The 24,544-nt window shown below is 59.6% G+C and overlaps 3 protein-coding genes across 3 annotated transcripts; all 3 read left to right on the forward strand.

Moving 5' to 3' along the window:
- Window positions 1–5,493: 5,493 nt before the first annotated feature.
- Window positions 5,494–8,976, forward strand: LSCM1_06574 (uncharacterized protein; the record flags this gene model as incomplete). Its single annotated transcript, XM_067323991.1, has 1 exon — window positions 5,494–8,976. One exon carries the CDS (start codon window positions 5,494–5,496, stop codon window positions 8,974–8,976), a length of 3,483 nt encoding a protein of 1,160 aa, XP_067180532.1.
- Window positions 8,977–11,883: 2,907 nt separating this feature from the next.
- On the forward strand, window positions 11,884–13,500 carry LSCM1_06575 (uncharacterized protein; the record flags this gene model as incomplete). The annotated part of the gene is made up of 1 exon (XM_067323992.1): window positions 11,884–13,500. The coding sequence occupies one exon, from the start codon at window positions 11,884–11,886 to the stop codon at window positions 13,498–13,500; it is 1,617 nt and encodes a 538-aa protein (XP_067180533.1).
- Window positions 13,501–16,015: 2,515 nt separating this feature from the next.
- Window positions 16,016–21,757, forward strand: LSCM1_06576 (uncharacterized protein; the record flags this gene model as incomplete). The annotated part of the gene is made up of 1 exon (XM_067323993.1): window positions 16,016–21,757. One exon carries the CDS (start codon window positions 16,016–16,018, stop codon window positions 21,755–21,757), a length of 5,742 nt encoding a protein of 1,913 aa, XP_067180534.1.
- Between the last annotated feature and the right edge of the window lie 2,787 nt (window positions 21,758–24,544).

The following is a 24,544-nucleotide window of genomic DNA, read 5'->3' on the forward strand; positions in this document are numbered from 1 at the left end:
GTGGCCCACCGGCGTTCGATTGCAATGCGACAGTGACCCCCGGCTCGGATGCGAGGGGGTGGTTGAGCGAGGACTCTCCTGCTGGCGAGTCTGGTGTGTGTGTGTGTGTGGGGCGGACACTGTGAACTGCCATCGCGTGCCCGCGAATCCGCCAGCCCTGCTCCGTGTCGACTTCACCCAGTGTCGTTAGCGTCGCCAGTGTCTCACTCTCTCTCCCATCCATACAACCCCCCCGCCCTCCCGCCACGGACCACCGTCACTCCACTTGTCGCCGCCCTGCTCCCTTCCTCTCCTCACGCTTCGCGCTTTTCGCGTGCGCCTCTTGTCGCTGGCCTTACCGGCCACTCTTGGCGACGACGTACCTGCTCAACGTAAACACATGCGCACAGATTATCATACGGTAGACTCTTTCGTTTCCTCTTCTCACCTGCCCACGAATCTTTCTCCGTCTCTCGCGGTGTGGCTTGTTTCGGTTCATCTATATATATATTTTTTACTGTCTCGTTTTGTTTACGCTTCATTGACATTTTTTTCTTCCTTTGCGTGGCCGTTTCGTTTTGTGTGACCGGTGCGCGCGCGCTTTTGGAGCTCTTTTCCCCTCCTCACTCCTCCACTCGGACTCCCTATTCTTCTCGAAGCGTTTCGCACCGTGGTGCTCTCTGTGTATCTGCCTGCCGCTCTCTGGCCGCCCTTCCCCTTTTCTGTCTCGGCTCATCACCTCCACAGCCGCACAGCAAATCTAAACGAAGGAGCGGATCCCTCCGGGACTCCGTGGGAGAAAGGTGGGAGAGAGGGCATAACGGAAGCACCGACGACAGCATACAAACACACACACATATATATATTTATATAGCGTGCACATATACGAGCGCACAAGTGCCACGGCGCAAGGGAAAAGCGGTTCTAATCAGCACATATCTTTCTCTGCCTTCCTCATTTACCCTCACTCCTTTCGTCCACGAGCCCGCTCCCTCCTCAAAGAGCTGTACGACTGCCGGGACTGCCATCCCCCCTCCCCTCCCCCTTCGCTAACGTGCCGGGAAGCTGAGTGACGAGAAAGAAGTTCACAGAGTGGGAGGCCTGTGTGCCAGGCGCTTCTCGTTTCCTTTCGATTTTATATCACTTTTTTTCTCCCCGCCTCTCTCTCTTTGACGGTGGTGTCTCGGTGCTCGGCGTGCGCACCGGTAACGTGCATACATCGGCACATCCCTTCCCGTCCCCCTTCCCATCTCATCTCCCCCTTTCCTTTCCAAATATTTTTTCGGTTGCCTCTGTCTCGCTGATCATCGGTCTCGAGCCATTTTTTCCCCTTCCGCTTACTTTGTATGGTGCCTGCGTGCGCGTGTGTATAGGCCAAAGAAAGGTCACTCCCGCGCGTCCTGTTTTCTTCCCCTTTTTGTTGTATGCGCATTACCTTACTGCGCTATTCTCATACCACGCAGCAGCACATCCACACGCACCTCCACCGCCTCCCTCCCTCAGCACTTGGACGGTACATCTGAACAAATTCACCCCCTTTTTTCGCCGTTCTTGTATCCCTTCAGGGTTGATACGCGTGCGTGAGTGGCGTTCAAGTCGGCGCGTGCGCAGCCGCTCCCACTGCAAAGGGGATCGCTTCGCCTCTTCGGTGGCAGCTGACGTATCCCACCTCGTGTCGCTCTTCCTCACTCTTCCGCGCTTCTCGTTTCGGGCTGCATCGTATCACGCCCTCTATTTGGTGGCGACGAAAGGGGAAAACGTAGAGTGTGGACGCGGCACACGGGTCAATCAGCACGTCACGTTCTCGCCAGGCTCTCTTCGCCCCTTCAGTACCGCCTCCTGCACCCTCGCCTCGACCAGGGAGCCGACCCTCTTTCCCCCCGCACCACCCCAAACGGGTGCTTCCCGAGCACCCCCCTACACACACACACATACACACACACACACAGCCCGACTTAGGTTGACGGGGCGTACGCCACGAGGGGGTTGAGAAGTAGGCTCCCGCGATACGGCCGACAAGGGATAAGCTTCTCTGCAGCTGAAGCGAGGGGTTCCTTCAGTGGAAGAGACCGAGAAAGGTCGACGGCCCGGCGCTCTGGAGCGGGACGAAAACGACAACAGCTGCAGCGCCACAGAGAGGAGGCGATTGCATAGACGCAGAGAGCAGAAAAAGGGAAAGAGCGGTGGTAAGCGCGGACGAACAAAGGAGGAAGAGGGCTTGGCGCTGAGTACGCTGCTACACACTTGGGACACACACACACACATACACTGCCTATCCCCTCCTTCCTCTTTTTTCTCTCACGTTCTCCTGCTCACTTACTTTCTCCCGTCACCCCCTCACCCCCCCATTCCACGTCTGCGTATAAGACTTCCCCTTCCCCCCTTCCCCCGCCTTTCTCTCTCTCGTTGTCTCTCGCCACTCCTTCTGTCCTCCTCGTGTCTTTTTTCCATTTTGTGTCGAGTGTGCAGTTGTATATAGTTTATATATTGCTGCTTTTTCTCGCTTCATTCCCACCGTCTGTGCCGGCGCGTCTGTGTACGGGGAAGAGGATCGCCGTGCTGCTGCGAAATTCCTTTCCGTTTCGTCTTCAAAGCTGGCGTGCATATTGTTCTGCGCTCACCTCTTTTTTCTCCCTTTTTTTTGGTCTCCGCCATCTGTTTTCTGCACCCCTCCGTGCCACTCAGGTCAGGGTGCGTGGCCGCCGCAGACACGGACGAAAACGCGACGACGCACATGCGCATACAGAAACTCCTGATTCCCAAACAAGCCGGCACACAGACACACTTTTTCCGCTCCTGCCACTTTCCTGCTTTGCCCCTCTCACTCTTCTTAATTTTTTCTTTCATCTTCGCTTGACCTGTATTTTTTTTTTCTCTTCCTACCTTCTTCCATGCCTCTCTTTTCCTCTTGACTCCCTCTCCCTCTCTCCAAGCTCGAGCTTTGCCTGCCGGTGTAGTGTGTGTCTCTCGCTTTTCCTTTCCCTTTTGGATCTCCCCTATCTTGTCCAGCTTTTTTTTTCCTCGTCGTTGGCTGCCGCTTTCGTTGTGCTTGTCCATCTCAACGCACCAGACGCCCCTCCCCCTCCCCCCTCCCCTTTCGCATACAACTCTAGAAGAGTGACTTATGGGCGATTCGCGCAAAAAAGCACACGCAGAGTGAGAAAAAGACACACGTCTGTGACGCACCTGTCCGTCGACTTCCGCCCTTTTCTCTCTTTCCCTTTCATGAACGAAACATTTTTTTTTCGTCCTTCGTTTCTCCTCCATCGTTCATCTTGTTCACACTCTCCTCTTCCTTCGCCTCCTCCTACTGCTCCCTCAGCCCCGTTCTTGCCGCGCTGTCTCTTTAGCTGCTGGTGAGCCTGCGTGCTCTTGTGAACTGCACCGTTAGCCGCATCTACAGTGTTTCGCGAGTGGGTGAGCCGCAGAAGGCCTTTCCTGACTTGTCCTCTCTTCCGCTCCCCCTTCTCTCCCCAGCGACCAACCTCGTGTACGCCCTCTCTCTCTCACACACACACACGCACACACCCTTTGAATCTACTCCGATCCGCGACAGTTGCCAGCGTATTTCTTCCCCTTCTTCTTCCTGACATCACCCCTGCACAAGTGCAGCTGCGCTTTGTGTTTTTCTATTGCTCGCCGCATTTTTCCGTTTGTGTCATTGGGTCGGGATTTGGGAAGGGGAGGGGGGAAAGCAGTGCCGCTGTGAACCCACAGGTGGTGTTGCCGAAGGGCGAGCGGTGAACGGCAACGGCTTAACTAAAGAAAAGAAAAAGAAGGAGGGGTGGTGCATACGCCAGCAGCTTTCTCCCCGCTCAAATTAAAGCAACGGAGAGGCGCACTTGTGACGTGCGCATTCGTGCGATTAGGCTGCGCCCTTTTCCACTCCACAGAGGAGAAACGGCCAGACGGCTTTGACGCGCGAGGCGCACTTCAAGAGGGAGAACGAGGCGCATCATACTCCCCCTCTCCCCCCTCCCAGCTCCTTCTGACAAGTTGATTTAGGAAGCGCAGGTGGAAGCATCGGGTAAGAAAAAAAAGCCAAACCAAGCGCCCACGCACGCAGCACAGATACAGTCAGTGGCGCAATCGTCTCCTCTGACTCTCTTGCATCTCCACGTCTCTTACTGGGTAGAAAGCTCAAAAGCCGCGTCCTTCTCTCGATATCGTTTGACCCTCCCCCTCCCAACTTCCATTTCAGCGAGGCTCCGTCACGTTGTGCAGTCTGAGTGCGTACCTGTCGGTGGATCATCATCTCTCTCCCTCTCTCTCTGTCCCTCTTTGCCGTGCCAGAGGTGATTTTCTCTTTGCGCCTTCGCTACTGTGAATCATTCCTTTAGACAGAGAGAAAAACGAAGGATTTATCCCTCTCTAGCCGATTTTCTGTAGAGAAGTTGCGTCGCAGTCTTGCGCGTCTTCTCATCGCTCTCTTTAGCTCTCTGGCAAAGTGGGCTGAAGGGAGGCTCGGCACATCACCGAGCGAGCGAGTGAGAGAGTAAGAGTAAGAGTGAGAGAGAGAGAGAGGGAACAGGAAGGAGGAGGAGCGAGACGGAGAGAAGAGGAACGAGCCTCCCTGGCATCCAGAGAGTAACAGACGGTACACACGCACACAGGGAGAGTCAGCTGCCGCCCGACGAGGTGGTGTGGAGAAAAAAACGATATAGAGCACCAGGGAAAGGCGCGGAAGCGTCGAGAAACGAAAAACTGAGTTGGACTCGCTCCACCAAAGGTAAAGGAGGAGAAAACAAAGGGGGAGAAGAGCGGACAGCAGTCGCACGACATACATATACAAACGCAAACAAGCTTGACTTAGGACATCCCTCCCTCCCTCCCGTTTCTCCACTGACTCACGCTTGTCCTCACACGTCAAGCCGTAAGAGGGTCCGCTACCATTTTCTTAATCCATTTCAGAAAAAAATCCTGTATGCCTTTTTGGGCTCATCGAATTCAAATTATTCGTCTTTTCCTTTCTTCCTTTTTTTTTTTGCTTCTCTCTGTGTCACTGTAAACTTTTTTTTGTCTGCCGCTGCTGCTTTCTGTCGGCGTCCGTGTCGCTGTTGTTTATTATTTGTTTCGAACTTCCCCCATCTCCCTCCCCCCCACTGTCGCTCCGTCTGTTGCTCTCGGTAGAGGAGCAGACACATTATTCCATATACTGGCGTTTGGTCGTCTTTCCACCTTTTTTTGTTTTTTTTTTCTATTTCGGTTTCCTCTTTTCGAGCGTTGCTCCGCTTTGTGTTCGCGCCCTTCTGGTTGGAGGGCCTCTCCCTTTTCCTGCCCCGTCTGCACGAACATCACTACCGTGCGTGTGGTCTGTGTGTGTGTGTGTGCTCTTGTGCCGCTAGTCTCTCTCTCGCTTTCACACGCTTCTTTTTCTTCTCTGGCTGCGCTGATTGCGCCTCACCGACTTGATCATCACCCCCCCTCCGCGCTTGAATAGAGTTCGCCTCTGCTTCTCGCTCCCTTTTTTTCTCTGCTCCTCGCGCACCGCGCACGATGTACCCATGGCACTCGATGGGGTCGTCGTCGCCTCATCCTACCCTCAGCACCAATATCACCTCGCCCAAACCCCCCCCGAATGCTGCCGCTTCCGCCGCCGTTGCCCCCGGGGCTCAGTGCGTTGCTCACGGCGGCAATGCGCGTCTCTCCCAGTTTTCGGTCCCCCCAAGCAGCATTCTGGACGAAGACATGAGCCACCTGCTGAGCCTCAACGACATGGGCGCGGCCGCGCTTCCAGTCGCCAATGCCGCTTCCGCAAACGACCTTGGAGAGGCTAAGGGGCTGGTGCCACCGCCGCCGCTGAGTATTCAAGAGTATCCAGAGGAGCGGCACCAACAGCAAGAGGTGGCACCCTCACAGGCCTTACGCCGGCCGCAGGCTCCTCTGCAACCACGCTTCGCCCCTTTCACTGGCGCGGACGCTTCCGCCTTCTCAGCTTCTGTCGGCGGCGGGATGCGGCAGCGCCTCGTCTCATCAGTGTCACAGCAGGGTCGCTCGTCTTGCATCCTCCAGAGCTTCTCGGAGGAGTCCCGAGCACTTGATCAGATCACTGCATCGTTCGCGGCGCAGACGCTCGACGTGAACGCTACTACCGTCATCAACGCCTCCCTTGCCGGTACCCACGGCAGTTTTTCGATGCTGGCGACGGCGTTGTCGGCGAACCTGGCGGAAGAGAAAGACTCGAGCTGGGACACCTCTTACCGCACTGACCGCGGGGAGGCGTGCGATGATGACCGACCCCGAGCATCGAGACACACGCACGTGCACGGGGCTGCTTCGTTCTTTTCCATGTCGCTCTCGTCAAGGCCTTCCTCGCCACTGTCGCCATCACCGCCCGTGACAGAGGAGTACATTGTCGGGTACACCTCTTTCCACCCGCCGGCGGCGCCCCCCTCGTGCACCGAGGACGACGAGTATGACCATGCGATGCATGGCCAGGCTGAGTTCGTCAAACAGCTGTGCGACGGGACCGGCGACAAGAACAGCGAGTCGGCGGGGCTGAACGAGCCGTGCGACGTGTCTCGAGGATCTGCGCAGCAGCAGTCGGACTCTCTGCACGTGAAGGTGGGCGGCCTCGGCAACCTGTCGGCGATATCGGGGCTCCCAGCGGCAGGAGAGCCGGCGGCCGTCGCCGGTCCCTTCTCAGCATACAAGCTAGCAGCGACATCGAATGCGTCGGCACAGCCGGCATCTCCTCCTTTGAGCGCGTTCCAACCACTCAGCACTCCCGCAAACGAGCCGAACGAGCATCAGGCATGCATGGCGATCAGCGTCACCAGTGTTGGGACTGCGTGGGACGCATCTTTGGGGAGTGCTAGCTTGGACGGCAGCACGTACGCGCATTCTCAAGCGTCTTCCGGGAACCTTCAGGCCGCGCTGTGGCCGTCGCCGGCGATGGCTACCGCCCAGCCACAGCCGAAGCAGCAGGTTCAGCGCATGCCACCACCGCGGGCTCCGTTTGACCTATCCCCCCTGCTGGCGCAGACGTGGCCTCGCACTGCTCAACCTGCGAATGCCGAAGCGGCGTCCCGCGGCAACAGCCAAGCTCCATGTCTGCATCAGCGTGAGGGAAGCGTGGATTCAAAGTGGAGCCTGCGGCCATATTTTGTGGGAACCACACCTGGGGGAGTGGCGACGCTCGCAGGTTCGGCGCTGCCTGGAAGGGGTGTCTACACAGCAACGCCAGCGCAGCCCTTCCATGCGGCGAACAGTTACTACACGGGTGGCGGCACGCCTCCGTCAGGTTGCCCAGCGCAGATGGTCATGCTACTGCCCGCATTCAACGAGAGCTCGTCTCCAGCTCACTCTCCGCAAGCGCAGCAGCAGCAGCAGCATCTGTACGCCCTGCAGGTACAGGCGCAGACTCTCTCTACGAGCGAGGCGGCTTCCGCTCCGGCCCACGCATCTACTCACGGCAGTGGTACTCTGTCATCTCCATTGATGCGTCCCTCGACCCCTCCCGCGATGGCTGCCAGTGGGGGCGTCGGTGCTGTCACCCTGTTTTACGTCGCCGCCCCGACAGCCTTCGCCGGGCTCCCCTCCACGGGAGCACCGTCTCTGGCGAACACATCTTCTCCCTGTAGCATCTCCGTCAACTCGTGCCCGGCCAGAATGACACAGGCCGCCGGCTCAGAACCGTCAGCTCCAAGCCCGCCCTACGTGTTCCTGAAAGCGTGCTCCCTACCAACGAACTCAGAATCGCAGCCGCTGCCCCTGCAGCTGTACGCGGGAAACGTTGCCTCGCAGCTGCCTAATGCAGGCATGCCGGCATCGCCTGAGCAGGCCGCCCTACACGTCAGGACGTCATCGCTCGTGGGTAGCTCAACCGTAGCGAACCTGCCGAAATTCGCGAGCACTGAGATCTTCTCTTCGGGGACTAAGTCAGCTGGACGGACCTGCTCTGGCCGCCGGCCGGGGGCACCGGCTGCAAACATCGAGCTCACGCGCAAGCAGGTCAATGTCCACGGCGCCATGGCGAACGTGTTGTCTTATTATCCCTACAATACAAACACCCCACCCGCGCCAGCGGCGCAAATTGTGACAGGGGTGGGTTCGACCAGCAACAGCATACTCACGCAATCTCTCTGTGGGTCGTGCTGGTCGGCGCAGTCCATGAACAGCAGCGCGGAGTGCGACTTGGACGAGAGCGCGCGATCGGTGGAGGGAGCTCAGAGCCACGGCGCGAGGGGGGAGTTGGTTGCCTCTGCGCCAAGAGGTGACACGCTCGCAGTGGTGAGCGCGCCTGTGCTGCCCGTCTTCATTCAAATGTTCCCTTGCGAGCTGCTTGACCGTGTCGGCCTACTGAACCGCGTGATCGAGGCGACGTGCGGGCGTGAGGCTGGCCTGGTGCAGGGCTTTGAGTCCCGCTCAGAAACCTCCTTCATTGCCCACGTGCGAACAAGCAATGTGTGGGAGCTGATCTACAAGTTGCGGTGCCGCGTGCTAATGGACAGGTTCGGCTTCTGGTACGCAGCCGACATCGATCAGTATGTGCGGATGAAGGAGTACTGCGAAAGTGTGCGACGACTGCCACAGCAGACGAGGCATTTCCAAACCGACGGGCTTCCCTGCATGCCCCTCGTCGTGGAGCTGTCGCGCGCGGTGGACCGCGCACTTGTCATTGAGAACACAACGCCGCGCTGCTTCGATGAACTCGTGCCGATCACCGCCGTGGATCGCCATCGCGCACGTATGCAAGGGTCGTCGTCAGTCCACTGTGGCCACACCAGCCCGAGCACAAACAGTAAGGCAATGTGCGGTGGCGGCGCCTCGGTGGCTGGCGGAACCGTTTTTCCCAACACCCCTGGTGGGGATGCGTGGTCGCGCCGAAGAAGGTCGCCGGCTTTCCTCACAAACGAGGCGCACGTGTTGATGCCACCACTTACGGTACCGGGCTTGGCGGGTGACAGCTACAGGGTAGGCGGCAGCTTTGGTGGCCGCAGCGCGCAGGTGCTCTATGCGGATCCGCACTTCTTACCACCGCCGTCCACAAGATAGTGAAGGCGATAAGCAGTGCGCGCACCGACACGCAAGCGGTGTGGATGTCACGCCCGTGTGCCCTGCCCCCTCCCACTGCTCCCCTCAATGTCTGTCTCTTTCTTCCTCTCTTCCCCTCCTCCTCCTCCTTGGTGTACGTGTGTGCCTGTGAGTGTCTTCGCTTCGGCAATAGACCTACCACTGCTAGCGTACGCTCGGCCATTGAAGGGGGAAAAAAAGGGCATGCTGTGCGTGGCGGACACCCTCACTCGAGGCTGTTTTCTTTTTTTCCTTTCCACCTCCTTATTCTATCCTCTGACGCCCTTCTCGCTGTCTTCCTCTTCTGTGCATTGGTGGATAGGTATGCCCTCTTCTCGGATCGCTGCAGAAGCTTACACCATCAGAGAGAGAGAGACAAGCACGGCATCGGTTGGCATGGCTATTTCGCCCTCCTCCACTCTCCCGTTTGCCGCTGGCCCTCCTCCTCCTTTTTCGCTGCGTAGGCCGCTGCGCGTCTTCGGTTACGCGTCTGCGCTTCTCCTTCTTATTGCCTTTGCTCTCTCTATTCTTCGGCACCTCCTCATAGCCCCCCTCCTCTTCCTTTTTTTCTTCGCCACGCACACTCGGATCTTCTGTCTTGGTTTGAATCTCGGTACATTTCATGTCGGTGAGCGTACCGCATGAAGGCATACACATACAGATGTATTTTTGAGGTGTCGGTCTGTCTGCGCATAGACGGTGCCTTCTGCGTCCGAGACACGTACGCGTAAGTCCTCTTTTTTTTTACTTTGCTTCAGAACTCTTCACGTTGCCGATCTTCGTTAGTTTCGTTCTGTGTGTTTCAACTCTGTCTGCCCTCCCTCTCCCCTTTCGTACTTTACGATGTCGCAGTCATCACTCAGAACAGTAGGGTAGGCCACAAGGGGCACCGTGCTGCTGCTTCTGTAGAGCCGGTCGTGTCTATGTATGTACTGTATCTCTCTCTCGCTCTCTCTGAGCGTTTCAAACGTGCACGTACACATAAAAAACTTATATATATATGTGTGTGTGTTCCTTCGTCATGGATAGCTTCGCTCCTTTTGCGCCCCCGACCTCACCCCTTTTTCTTTGACTGATGTTAGCTTCCTCGTGTCTCTGCGTCTCTCTTACTCTCGCGCTCGCTCGCTCTCTCTCTCTGTGTGCATGCGCTAGCCGGTACTGACCGCACTCACTCCCCCCTTTTCCCTCTCTTTGGTTCTCCTGTACGCACCTCCTCAACCCTCAGATGCTGCTTCTCAGGCTGATGCTGATGACGTTCGTCATCAGTCTGCATTCCCGCGACTTACCCTTCGCCTCGCCTTTCCACGTTGCGCGCAGCCGTTGTGGCGCTGTCTTCACTGATTCGCTTTCTCGGGGACGCCGCCTCCCCCCTTTCACGCCTTTCGATTTCTTAAATACATACACGCACGCACGCGCAACGTGTGTGGTGAAACATCTTTCCCTTGCCTCCCCCCGCCTTGCTGATCGTGTCCTCCTTTCTGCCTCTATTCCTCTTTCCTTCGCACAGGTAAGGCTGCGTACGCGCTCTGCCCCCCCTCCCCTTTGCCTCTCGTCCTCAAAGCCGATCGAACGTTTGGGTTCCCCTCCTTTCGAGGCGTCGTGAAGCGCATAGTCAGAACGGGGAGGAGGTGGTGTAAGGGCCACCGTTTCCTTTCGCGACTCCACCTCCCCATCTGCTTGGCCCTGTCGCTCTCCTTCGCCGCGCTTTTATTTGCTTCCCCTTCTCTCTGAATCACTCTCCCTCCTTGAGCCCTCCCCCCTCCCTGCACCTGCCTGTATAACACAGCCTCGTGGAGGGCGGGGCACCCTACCCTTCCCTCTCTCCCAACCACACACATACATACATACACACACGCACGCCTTTTTTCTCTTTTTTGCGTGTGAGTTGTTCGGGGGATTTCGCGCTGTCCCCCTCTCCCCTCTCCCTTTTCCATTGACAGCGCATCTCACCTTTGGCGCCCCTATTCGTTCTTACATATACATATATTTATGTATATTTATATATATTCCCCTCTTTCTCCCCCGCCCTTCGCTCGGCTTCGATGGCGTTCGTTACCGTCTCTCTTGCGGAGCGCCGGGCGAGTCAGCAGTGCATGCATGTGCACACATACACATACACGTGTGTGTGTGTGAGGTGCGACTGCCCTTCACAAGGCGAAACGAACGAAGAGCATCAAGTCGAAGAGGCTGACTGGTGGCATGCGCACGAGGCTTCTTCTTGCGTTGCAGCTCGCCCCCCTCCGCGCCACCACAGGCGGCAAGCCGGGCTCGGCATCCCAGTCGAATCCAAGGAAATGGTGGAGGTAGCGGACGATGTGGCTGTGTGCGTGTTGTGCCTCTCTCTTCGGCCTCCTTGCCTACGCTTGTGTATCTCACATAGAAGGTGGTTACCTCTCACGCCATCGCCGTGGTAGCGCGTCTAACGACCGTGCTCGCGTATCTATGCACTCCGCCGCTCTCTCTCTCTCTCCTTCTCCTTCACTTCTTTTCGTCCTCTTAAAAATGCCTCTCACTTCCTCTCCCGCGTGCCCGTGGAACATCGTCCTCAACGCCGACCTTGCACGCAAACGCACGAACACCCGCGCACATTCCACGGCCCCGAGATCATCATCGTCGCTTACCTAATCTGCCTTCCCCTCCTCCCTCCCCCCCCCTCGCCCTCTCTCTCTCTCCCCATTCACAGTTTCTTTTCCCTTCTTCCTATCGCTTATCTCTTCATCTGCCCTATTTCCTGTCGCTTTCGCGTGTGTGTCGCCGGGCGCCTACATCACCCGACTTCAACGCGCGTTGTCGAACTCGTCCTTTTTTTCTTTTGTGCGTACGCGGCGCTTCGCCCTCTCTGCCCTCCCCCCCTCTCCCTCTCTTACTGTGTTCGTATCCACGTCAGGCATGCCCTCGATGAAGCGTCAGCGCTCAGAGTCGGCGACGGAGGAGTTGGCGGTGTCGGAGTACGTGCGGTCATGCACGCAATTCAGGTCGAATGTGACGTTCACGGACATCTCGAAGGTGACGTGCGTTGCAACACGCGTGCTGATCGTGGGCACGGTGGCGCAGCTGCAGGACAAGTCTGTGGAGTCCCTGCAGTTCCACTGCCCGACTGTCGCCGAGGCGCTGAAGCGCGCCAAGGCTGGAGCGACGGTGAAGGTGCTCACGGAGGCTGTGGGGTGCGGGGGCTACAGGGAGGTGATTGTGGCAGCGCTGCCGCCATCTGCGTCGCGCACCAATTGCCCCTACCGCGCGGACAGCATATCGGATGCCGTCTCTGCTGCGTGCGCAAGCGTGGAGGAGGGCGAGACCCTGGATGTGTACGTGCGCGCGCCTGCCGGGGCGGAGTTGGCGATCACGAACGCTATTGCGCGCGCTGTGCCGCACTCGTACACGGCAAAGTGTGGGCAGGCGACGAAGGCGTACATGAAGCAGGCGATGACGGTGAACGTGGTGATGTCGTCACGGGCTGCGTTCACACAGGAGAAGGTGAATGGTAAGAGCGTGTGCGTGGCGGAGCTGGAGGCGATTTGCACATCGGTGCAGTTGTGCCAGCGCCTGGTGGACACGCCGCCATGCATGCTGGACACTGTCGTGTATGCGGAGATCGCTGCCACGTACGCTGCCGAGCTTGGCGCGGATATCACTGTGATTAAAGGCGACGAGCTGCGTGAGAAGGGCTACGGGGGCATCTACTCTGTGGGCAAATGCGCGCAGTACCCGCCGCACCTTGTGACGCTGCACTACAAGAATCCGCACGCCGCTGCGGGCGCCAAGAACATTGCGATGGTGGGCAAGGGTATCATATACGACTGCGGTGGCCTCGCGCTGAAGCCTGCTGCGCACATGGCAAACATGAAGACGGATATGGCCGGCTCCGCTGGCGTGCTCTGCGCCTTTATCGCCGTCGTACGCAGCATGAAACTGCAGAAGAATCACTACCACGGCATCCACCACATCAGCGTGACGCTTTGCATGGCAGAGAACGCCATCGGCCCGAAATCGTACCGCAATGACGACATCGTCGTCATGAAGTCGGGCAAGTCCGTGGAGGTGATGAACACCGATGCGGAGGGCCGCATTGTGCTGGGTGACGGTGTGTACTACGCGACGGGCGAGCAGTGCTTTATTCCAGATGTGTTGATCGACATGGCGACACTGACGGGTGCGCAGGGAGTGGCGACAGGCTCGAAGCACGCAGGCATTTACGTCAGCGACGCCGAGGCGGAGCACGACATGGTAAATGCTGGCCTGCAGTCTGGCGATGTGTGCTTCCCGGTGCTCTACTGCCCCGAGTACCACGAAGAGGTCTATAAGAGCCCCTGCGCTGATATGCGTAACATTGCGAACGTGCAGGCGAGCGCCGGCTCGAGCTGTGGTGGCTACTTTGTAGAGATGCATATGCACGATCGCTTCAAGGGCCCCTTTGTCCACGTGGATATGGCCTTTCCCAGCTCGAACGCCGCCGGTGCCACTGGCTACGGTGTGTCTCTCGTAGCCGCGTACCTACGCAAGTATTAGGAAGAGCTACCAGGCCAGGAAGAAGAGGAGTGACAACAGAAGAGCGAGTTGATTGCCTAGCCGGAGGGCGGCGCGCTACCCGAGACGCGAGCGTGACCCCAATGGCGCGTGTCTTCGTCACTCATGTGTCTCAATCGTTTTCCGTTTTTTTTTCTCTTCATGTTATGTGTGCTTGCTCGTACGCTCTAGCTCTGCGTCAAGCTCTATTGCTTGTGCGCCTCCTCTCCGTCGCCATCTATGAGGAGGTCTGTTGAGGGTGTGGCTATCGAGCGCTCACACATTTTTTTTTTCGATATCGCGTCCCCAGGTGGCTTGCGTCTCTCTCTCTCGCCCACACCTGCCCGTTAGCTATTCTTCGCTCCAGGCAGCGAGACCTACTCCCAAGCCCAGGCATCCCGGCTGCCTTCACTCCACTTCATCTTACCTTCTCCTTTGTGAAACCCTATCGCCCTCTTTATGTGCACGACCAGCGCCACTGCCTTCTCCCCCTCCTCTCTCTTGCCTTCATGCAGGCGAAGAGTCGCTGTGAGCGTTACGCGACACCACGCCAGAGAAAACGGCGTGTGCCGGTGGGGAGGGGGGAGGGGATGACTCTTTGATTCTGTTTCCCATGCCGCGAGCCCCACCCCCTCCCAAAGAGAAAAAAAAGAGCCTAACCGAGCTTGCCGTGTTCGGCTGTCAAACCTCTTCCGAAAGAGATGAGGCGCGTGCAGTAATCTGACACGCTAACTAATATATATATATATATATATACATACAAACGCACACACAGACAGAGAGCGAGACATACCCATAATATAAGCTTATATATATATATAGATATGCACGCGCGCCTGTGCGTGCGTCTCCGTCTTAGTGATTGTCTTTCTCTCTTTCTCTCTGTCTGTGTGCCTGTGTGTGTGTGTGTGTGTCATATATCCTCCCGGCGAATACGTACGGACCGATTCTTTCTTTCGCTTCTTTCGCTTCGTTTTGTTTCCGCCTCCGACTCCGTCTCTGCGCGTGCGCTCTCTCTCTCTCCGTCTCCCTTTACTCTTTTGACTTGGCTGTTACGCGCCCATTGTCGCTGAAGAGGCTCCACTAGCAAAAAAGACGTGAACGGAGGAGAAAAGGGGGGAGGGAGGAGGAGAGGAGGCCGCGAGAGAGGGGGTGGGGGAGCGAGACGGGACGGAAGCGGAAACCGCAGGAGGAGCTTTCGTCGGGGTGAATGAAGAGGCTGCTGATGCGGAGGCTACGCGTGTGCCGGCCGGCAAGCCTCCTTTACGCCTCTGGTCTCTCTCTCTCCGGTGTAGCGCAGACCTCAGAAGGGGTATGCCCGTACGCAGAGATACGGACACGAACGCGCGGCTACGGCTTACTATACCCTGAGAGAGACAGAGACTGACAGGGGGTGTCTCGCGTGTGCATGCCTGGGCATGTGCCGTGGGCGAGGGGGAAGGAGAGGAAGGCAGGTGGAGCACGAGTCGATCTTCTTCGAGGCGCGCTACGCGGATCAAGGAGGGGATGGCTTGGCGAGATGGTATGGGCTCCGGTGAAGGATACGGGGTCAGCTGGTGGTGTGTGCTATATATAGAGAGATACGAGCGAACGGCAGCAGTGTCGGCGGCCGGCTCGCCTACTTGACCACCACCACCGGTGATCTGCCTTTCCGCGGTTCTTCCTTCCCCCCTCCCCCCTTAGCCTTCTCTCTTGCTCGCCATCTTTCGCTCCAGTGACTTTCGCGCAACGCTTTGCCGCGGACCCGCACAGCGAGAGCCCGGCAAGGGCGAGATGTCACCACACATGCGCATGGTCGAACCCGCGCTTCTCTCTCGTCTGCTATGCCCTATCGCTTCTTCGGCACCTTTTGACCTTAGGCTCATCCCCACGCACCGACCAGTCGGTGAACCGCCCCACGCGCATCGAAAATACGACGCATACAGACACATCGTCGAGGTGCTGCAGCTGGTTCGCACTCGCTTCTTTTTTTTTTCCGTATAGCTTCCCGACTTTTGCCCTCCGACAGTTCGCTGCCTCTTGCGGGAGACGTGGCGCCGCATCGCTGCTGTCGTTCCACGGCAGCAGCGGCACCCGATAAGGGTGGCACTACACGGCATCCGCTGCATCATCAAACACAAATACGTAGGGACGCAAAGCTTGCCTGCCTGCGCGCCAGTCCTACACACACTTGCACCTCTCCTCCTCGACACACGCACATACACACTCTTACACACACGCAGATCCTTCACTATACAGATATATGCATACACCACGCTAAGCACGCACGAGTAGAGCAGCAGTAAGCACAGGTGAGTGTCCACGCTGCTCTGAGTGGACGCCTACGAGTCTCTCTCTCTTTTTTTCTTTTCCGCCCTCTGTGCTCTCTCAGGGGTGGGGTGGGGTGAGGAGTGAAGGGCGACCACCCTTCGCCATTCACAGCATCGAAATTCGACCTTTCGCCTTTGCCCCACAGTCGCGCTTCACGTTTTTCTTCAGCAGACAGCGGTGTTGCTCTAGAGCTGGTCATGCGCACTAGATGGGCGACCAGTGGATCACGGAGAGCCAAGTGCGCTCTAGCGTGATCGATGGCTCTGTGGGGCTGCCGCCATCTCCGACAGCGCGGCAGGAGTCACAGAGGAAAACGGGGATTCACATCGCGCGTATATTTCGTGCTCTGCAGCAGCTGCAACCGCGCGCTTCTGCACCGCCGGCGTCCTCTCTGCGCCTCCCCCGCGTGCTAACGCTCGAGGATGGCGCCGCTGCGTGGATGTGCTGTCAGCTGGACCTGCTGTGGGAAGCGATGGCGACGCCGGCAGCGACAACGCCAGAAGCGCAGGTTAACGCTGCTGCGATGCCTACACACCCTCGCACAGAGATTGTTCTCCAGCTTTTCGCCTTGGACGCTCTTCGCCGAGAGCGGCGTCGAGGTGCTTTTTCGACGAGCTCACCGTCACACTCCTCTCTCTCGACCGCCGCATCTCTGCAAGGAGCGCCTGGCCGGGCGGCGAGCTCTGCATCTGCCTCAACCGCTTGCTGCTCGCTACGCCTAGTGCCTTCTGGCGACGAAGACATCCGCTTCGAGATGGGCGGTCTGCATGCTGTGCAGCGTTGGCTCTGGCAGCGTGCGGCAGCGCTTCCATCTGAGCCGGCCGTGGCCATGTCCCCCTATGGCGATCTCAGCGCTCTCATGACGGAATGGGCGACACTAACGTTGCCGGCTTGGCTGGAGAGCCCAGAAGAAACGCGGTGGCGGCGCGAGCGTGATGGGGCGCGGCGCCTTATGCATGAGCTCGCTGCCGGGGCGGCCGCGCGCAGCCCGGTCGGCCCAACGGAGGAGGCAAAAGAGGTGAAGGAAGCACCCGTGACGGCGGCAAGCGTGGCACGCCAGTCCGCTACTGGCGCAGCCGACACGGCCGCTGCGAATGGTGCTAACAGCCTCAACAGCAACGAGGTCGCGTCTATGCCGCAGGCGAAGGACACCAAAGACGAAGCTGTGACAGCCCCGACTGTACACGGGCCGCTTCTGGTGCCGACTGCGGATGATGCGTCTCCTTCCCCTCCTCGACGAGTCCTGAAGCTCGGCGTTGCAGCGGCTGTGAAGCGCACTACCGCGCGACTGGCCAATCCCTCCGCTGCCACCGATGCTGACGCTGTCGCCTGCTTGCCCAGTCGGGGGCAGTCGAAGGAAAGTGCAGAGCAGCGGACGATCGCATCAGGTACCGTCATGTCCCTCGCGATGCCGTCGCCACCGCAGTACCGGGCTGCTGACACGCCGACGCTGAGCTCCGCAAGCGCCATTGACACTCACTGTAGGGACGTGATCAGTGAGAGGAGGCTGACCATGCCCCTACTTCATAGCCTCGGTACACTTGTCCCTTTAGAGACAGCTCCGGCCGCTGCCACCATCAGCGCGGAGCCTTCGCGCCGCACTGCTGCCAGTGAGCTGGGGGCGAAAGTGATGACGAGGACTCCAATGCTACTCAGCGACGAGGACGCCACAGATGAAGATACTGAAGCACGAGGGTCGATCGTGGAGGCGCGCACCACCGCTCAGGATGCTGTAGCGTCTGTCTCCCCAACGTCAGAGACAAGGGAGAGCGCCAGAGCGCGCACGCGATCGCGCCTGTGTCGCTGGCGTCGCCTCGCCCCTGCCGTCTTGGATGCCCCGCCAGGCAGCGAGGCAGCGGAGAACGTCTGCACTCTGCTAGAGGAGTTGGGCTTCGCAATAGATGGCGAGGATGGGCTTGCCGACAAGAGCCTTCGCGAACTAACATTGCCATGTTGCTCCGCGGCGTCATCTGGCGAGCTGTTGAAACCGTGGAAGACGCCTGTATCGCCTCGCGCCAACGAGAGTGGAGCACCTGCGCCGAAGCCGCGGTGCCCTCTGGGGCGCCTGCCGCCTCTCCTCGCAGCGCATGCGTGGCTGGCGAACATGTCGCTTCGATCGTCGTGGCTTACTCATATTCTCGCCATGCCAGATTCGGAATCCTCGCTCACTTGTGGCGACGGCGGCGAACCCCGCCTCGAGGAAGAAGAGGCGACGCTGCTCTCGAGCGTCCCGCAGGCGACTCCGCTCACGGTACCCACGCCGCCGGCTTCCCCAGTGGCGTTCTGCAGCCCCGGCTCGCCTCCTCGTCCACCGCTGCCCGCAGCATTACCTGCGCTGCCGTGCATCGCGTTGGCGGACCATCGCGTGTTTGAGATGCTGGACGAGTTGCTGTGGTGCGCATATCCGTCCACAACAGCTTTTCTGATTAGCCTTGAGAAGAAACTGCACGAGTACTTGTGCTATCCGTTGGCCGGGGTGCGCGGGGCGGCGACGGTCGATCGGGCGCCCCGCGAGGCACCTCCGAAGCTCGAAGAAGAGGTCGTTCTCACGGGTCGTGCCACCCCCGCTCCTCGCCCTCTCCCCATGTCACTCTGGAAGGCGTACCTCGAGCTGCGGTACGGAGCGGTGCACCCGCGGCGGTCGCAAGGTTCGTATCCTTTGCGGTCAAAAATGGGGACCGCCACCAAGGCAGCGGCCTTGATCAGTGGCGCTGGTCAGCACACCGAACTCCACGTTGCTGCAGATGCTGCTCGTGCGACAGCAGGCGACCATCGCTGCGTCGGAAAATGGGAGGCAAGGGTGCGCATGCCAGATGATGAGGCTGCCCAGCAACCTGCGGCGGCTGCCCTCGCTGCTTCAGCTGCTACGGGGGAGCGTGCTCCACTTGCGCCGTTCGCTGCAGCAGCCGTTGCCGCATCGTCTTCGCCGACAGCGAGTACCTTCACCTACGCTGCCGTCATGGATGTGGCCGCAATGGTGTTCCTCGCGGAGCTGCGCCGTTTAGGTGCCCTTGCCATGACGGAGAAAGCCATGCGCGCCGCGCACGCCGTCGGGGAGCTCCACGCGCGGTGCGGTGCCGGGCTGCTGCAAACGGCAGCACAACAGCGTGCTGGCGCGAGCGGCGAGAGCGCGGCGTCGGGTGCGCACTTAAGGTCCACCGACGATGCAGAGAACGTGCGGCGGTGGGCGTCTGCCGCCGCCGACGCTGCCAATACTTCGAGCCTCGGGGATGCGAATGGGATGTGTGGTGACTCCGTGTCTTCACTGCAGGCCCTCCTGGAGGGCACCGTCGAGTCGGACACAGCACTGCACAGGTACGCTTGCAGACGACTCACACCGCTTTCGGTGCTGCAGCTGGCCGCCACCACAAGAAAAGGCACAGAAGTGTCGCAGAAGGGTGGCGGAGAGCGTGAAAAATGCACATCGGTGGCGGCGGGGCGTGTGTGGTTGGCTCTCATGACGGTGCTTAGCCTTGGTGAGAGCGCGGTGGCACAGTATGTGCGCGGTGTCCTGATGCCGCCGCCAAGCGTTCCAGTCATGCCGTCTTGTTACTCGCCCGTGTCGGTAGCATGTACAGGAGCCGCGGCAGAGGCGATCGGTGCCTCTTCACAGACTTCGAGAACGTCGTTGGCGCCGTTGACGATGCCCACGCTCTTTCGCAGCACGTTGGAGGACCTGTATCAGGAAGAGAGTGCCGCCATCGCCGCCGCGGCTGCAGAGGCCGGCAGCGAGCACAGGCCACCACCCCAGCCGTTCTCACCGCCACTGTGCGCAGCCGTCTCTTTGGAACCGGAAGAGGACTCAGCGAGCGGGGCGCCGGCCAAAGGCCGATTTTCGCCCGCTCACATGACCGAAGCAACCCTAGCGACCCAGGACACACTTGTGCTGAGCGCGGCCGTGGCGCTGCGGCATCCTCGCTCGATACTACGGCAACTCCGCTTTCTGTGGCAGCTGAGCTGCGACGGAAATCACGGCGCGAGTGTAACGAGGGCTGGCGTCACCTCGCCCCGGTCAGGGAGGCTCACTCTCCCGACGCCCGCGCCGCCACATACCAGTGGGACCGTCACACACTCCCCGAAAGCCGTCGAGGCAGTAGACAGCCGCGCTGCTGCAGGGAACGCCGGCGGTGGTCTAGCGCCATCTTGCAAGGAAGCGTTCGCCAGTCGGATCGCCAGTCTCGTGGAGTGCGTGCAGCTGGCCTCTCTTGCTGGTCTGCCGCCTCCACTCGCCGCATCACTGACGCCAGCCAGACCATCTTCTAGCGCAGCTCTGGCAGAGGATGCTGGCCGCGCTCTGCGGAGGGATACCGCTGGCACCGCAACGCCAGGGTGCTCGGCAGCCATACGTACTTCTTCAGATGGGGTGGCACCGCTACAGCAGCGGGGCGACACGGTAGCTTTTCCGTCCCTTGTACCGCCCTCAGGTGCAGACCTGGCCAACACGGTCACCACGCCTGCGACGGCGATTCGCCTGCGCCTGCAACTCTCCTCCAAGCCTTCGCCCTCTGACTCCGACCGAGCTACGGTGTGTGCATCGAGGGCTCAAAGCACCGGTGGTGTGAAGCGGTCGCGGGAGCTGCACGAGACCAGTGAAGCTGACGTGGTCGCCACAAGCCGTGCTCTGCCATCGAGCGCGGGTGACGCCGCAACGAGGAGCTCGCGGCCTGAGAAATCGCATCGTGCGGACGGCGCAGCGATGCGCTCTCTGCAGCTCAAGCCAGATAGCTGGACACGCGCACCACCGCCGCCGCCGCCGTCGTTGGAGAGCCTGGCAGAGGTGCACGTGCGCTGGGCAGGCGAGGCACAAGGCGGCAGTGTCTCCACAAGGCTTTCACTCACACCCTCGACACCGACTCCGCCTCTGCGCTCGGCGAGCGGCGATGAGGCCGCAACATCGAGGCCAACGCTTCTTCTCAGTGTCGTGGCATGCACTCTCTGGGATGTACTCCAGGACATACACACACAGATGCCTGGGGCAGCGCTAAGCAGCGCTCGTGTGGCTTGCGGCGATGGCTCGGGTCCAGCAAGCGATCCTTCAGCTGCCATATTTGCTGCATCCGCAATCCTTGCAAGGGACGGCGAAGCGGCGCCAGGAGAAGCGCCTGTGCGTCGGACGCTGTTGCGGCTATGCGCTGGCCCCGCCTACCGTGCCCTGCAGCGCCTGTGGCAGGCCCTTCGCTCTTCACCCGTCTCTGAGCGTGGCGTGAGGGGCTCGTCGGATGCAGAGGCCCCTCCTTGCACTGATGGGGCAGCTGGAGGCCACCCACGACTGGACGTGCTTCTCCCCGCTACTGCTTCTGGTGGGCCGACGCCAGTAGCTGATCTGCGCGTGTACCACACCCTAACGGCGTCTCTGCGTGGAGTTGTGGGTGTTGTACTCGGCTACGCGGTGTACGCGGGTCTGCGGGCTATTTGCTGCGGCTGGTGTGCGCGGTGCGACGCACACACAGGCGCAGCGATGGCGGCGGGCTGCACGACGGCGTCATCTGATGCGCCACCACCGCCGCCGCGCACGCGTTTCTCACCCTCGTATGAGTCGTACGCCTGGCTCGCAGGACAGCTCCGCGCGCTGCACGACAATGTACTTCAGCCTCTTAATCGCATCCTTACAGTACCCGTGCCGGGGATGGACGGTGATGCGCCTGCCAGAGGCCTCGGCGCGCCCACCGTGATGGGGGGCGGCAGCCACCGCCCGGCAGTTCCCATTTCGTCGCTGGCGAGACCACCTAACGTGACGCACTCGGAGTCACTCGAAACGGCAGCATGGCTCAGCTACAATCCCCTTGGGCTGGTGCTATTGCCGGCCCTCATCCGCCAGCTCGAGGCCTCGATTTCTCATTCTCCGCCTGACAACTCTGCAGTGACGAGTGGAGGCCGTCATGGCCTCGATGCACACGGGGCTTGGGCTGAAGTCAAAGCCGCACTTGGGCGAGCCGGCGTGCACGTATGAGCTTGTGTTGACCCCCTCCCCCCCATCTCCAACGCCAACGCCATTTTTCCTTCCTTCACCGGCTACTCATTGCGGGGCTGCGTACGTGATCACGCCGTCTGAAGGCAATGCCACTTATCACAGGGAGAGAGTCCACTTCTACCCATGAGGAGGGGGACGCAGAGAGGCTCACACGCTCACGCTCAGCGCCCTGAATGATGGCGGGTGCAGCCGCGCATGTGGCATAGACCCGCAAAGCAGCCGAGGCAAAGGAACGCGGTTATGTAACGTTAACACGCTCAGGCACACAAAGAGAGAGGGAGGGGGGGACTGCTGCCAACCTCTCGGGCTCGACGCGGAGCTCTGGTAATGTGGGAGGCCCCCCCTCCCCCCTCCACCCCCCGCCTCTCTCTCTCCGTCTCTGATCTCACAAACGACTAACCGAGAAGCAGCACATCCAGCCAACGAGCGAGAGCATGCAAAGCCAAGTGACTCCCACCAGAGCCGCTGCCTCGTCGATAGGTGTGTTTGAAGTCAATGCATGTGTGCGTGTGCGCAACTGCTCCGCCTCGTGCCGACGGCGGTGAATTATTCGCTGAGCGTTTTCTCTTTCTGTTGCGCTCGGCGGGTTTACTTGCCGTCGCGGGACTCGGCGTCGTTAGATGACGCTCAGTGCGAAAAGGGGGAGGGTAGGGGTGAGATAGTGCCGTCACAGGGGCCGTCCATCTTGCTGAACTCTCTAGTTCTGTCGCCCTCTGACCTTTTCTGATGGAGGACGATCTTGACCTCAGCCTCATCGCTTTCTGGAGGTGTCTCTCTTGACTCCTCCCTTCCCCTCACCCTTCACACACACACACAGGCTCTGCCATCTCCCCAAAAGTCAATCACAAATAAGTTCACGACTCGCCCGCTTAAGAGCAATACCGCCTTCGCCTTCATTGCCCGTCCCCACGACTTCGCCCCTCCCCCCCAAAAGAAAGCCGTACCACCGAATTTCGGATCTGCAGGGTGGAGCCGAACTTCGAGCACTGTCCCCCTGGACGGCATACCCTTTAAGAACCTTAAAAGGGAGTGCGCTGAGCTGTACACGCGCCAGGCTAGCACCTTCCCTCTTACCCACCCTTTCCCTGCGCAGACTCAACGCCCGGAACGATTAGGATGACAGAGCTGCCCAACACACAGCTGCACCTGGAGGTGCTAGCGAGTGGCCCTCAGAAGCGCATCAGCGAACTGCACCGCTTCGCTCTTCTTGTCGGCTCGTTTGGCACGATCTGCGGCTCCTTTGGCTACGCCTTCACGTTGGTGCTGCCGAAGATGCAGGAGCGCTACAACCTCTCGCAGCGCGACTTGGCCTCCGTGACGACCGTCGGCCTCGTCTTCGGGTTCTTCATGCTACCCTTCGGTGCTCTATACGACTACGCTGGACCACTGCCGGTGGCTATCTTGTCCATGATTTCGTACCCGCTCGGTGCGATCCTAACGGCGCTGTGCTTCGAGGGCGTGATCGAGGGCAACACTCTGCGGCTTTGCGCCTTCAATGCCTTCCAGAGCGTGGGCATGTCGCTGACTGATATTGTGTGCTGCATGACGGTGCTGTCGTACTTCCCGTCGAACCGCGGTCCCGTGATAGCGCTGCTGAAGACGTTTCCCGGCCTCGGCTCCGCGATCGTCGGCTCCTTCTTCGCCGGGTTCTTTAACGAGCAGGTCTCGCAGCACTTGTTCTTCCTGGCCGTCTTCGCTTTCCTCACAAACACGACCTGCACCCTCGTGATGCGCCTGCCAGCGTACCACCTGACCGGGTACCAGGAGCGTCACCTAAGCGAGGGGGAGAAAGGGCGCCGCCTGGCTACGAAGGCACAGTACCTGAAGCAGCTGCCACCAATGTGGCGCTTCGTCTTCGGCTTCACTATCTTAGTCATCTTCATCGTCTACTTGCCGACCACGTCTGCTCTTGTCGCGTACCTGGGTTTGGGCAGGTCTCACAAGCTCGGGTTCGCTATTGGGACGGCTGTGCTGACGGTGGCCTACACACTGATCGCTGTACCACTGCCCGCACGCCTGACACGGCAGTTGGCGCGGTGCAAGCGCGGGCGCGTGAGCAACGAGGAGGAAGCGACGCACGACAGCGGCACGGTTGACCTCCGCCTGCTGGAGAGCGAGCCGATTCGTGCTGATGCGGCCGCTGCCGCAAAGAAGGACACCGGGGCGATCTCTGAAGAGACTGTCGAGAGCGACGCGCCGAAGTCGGGTGGCGTCCCCGTGGAGACGGATGTGGACTACCTTGCCCCCCAGTACCAGGGCACGTTCCTGCAGAACCTGTGCACGCTTGAACTTTGGGCGCTCTGGTGGACACTACTGTGCGTCTTCGGTGCCGAGTTCGTGATTATCTACAACGCGACGTTCATCTTGGGCGCGCTGCAGGGCAGCATGCCTGCGCCGTCTCTCACTGCACTACTGACGGTGCTGAACGGCGTGGGCAGCGCTGTTGGCCGCCTGCTGATGTCCTTCTTCGAGGTGTGGTCACAGAAGCGCAAGGCTGAGGACCGCAGCCCTATTACCATCGCGCTGTTCTTCCCGACGTCCACCATCATCACCAGCATTGTGCTGTTCCTGACGCTGCCTGCCGCTGCCGTACGTGATAGCCGCGATAGGGAACGGCTTCTGTGCTGCCTCTCAGATTCTGGTGGCCCGTACGATCTTTGCGAAGGACCCCGCGAAGCACTACCACTTCTGCTTCAGTGCTACTATGGTCGCTAGTGTGCTGCTGGACCGTTTCCTGTATGGCGAGTGGTACACGGTGCAGGCGGA

Source organism: Leishmania martiniquensis, chromosome 11, assembly GCF_017916325.1.
Source record: "Leishmania martiniquensis isolate LSCM1 chromosome 11, whole genome shotgun sequence".
Classification (NCBI taxonomy): domain Eukaryota; phylum Euglenozoa; class Kinetoplastea; order Trypanosomatida; family Trypanosomatidae; genus Leishmania; species Leishmania martiniquensis.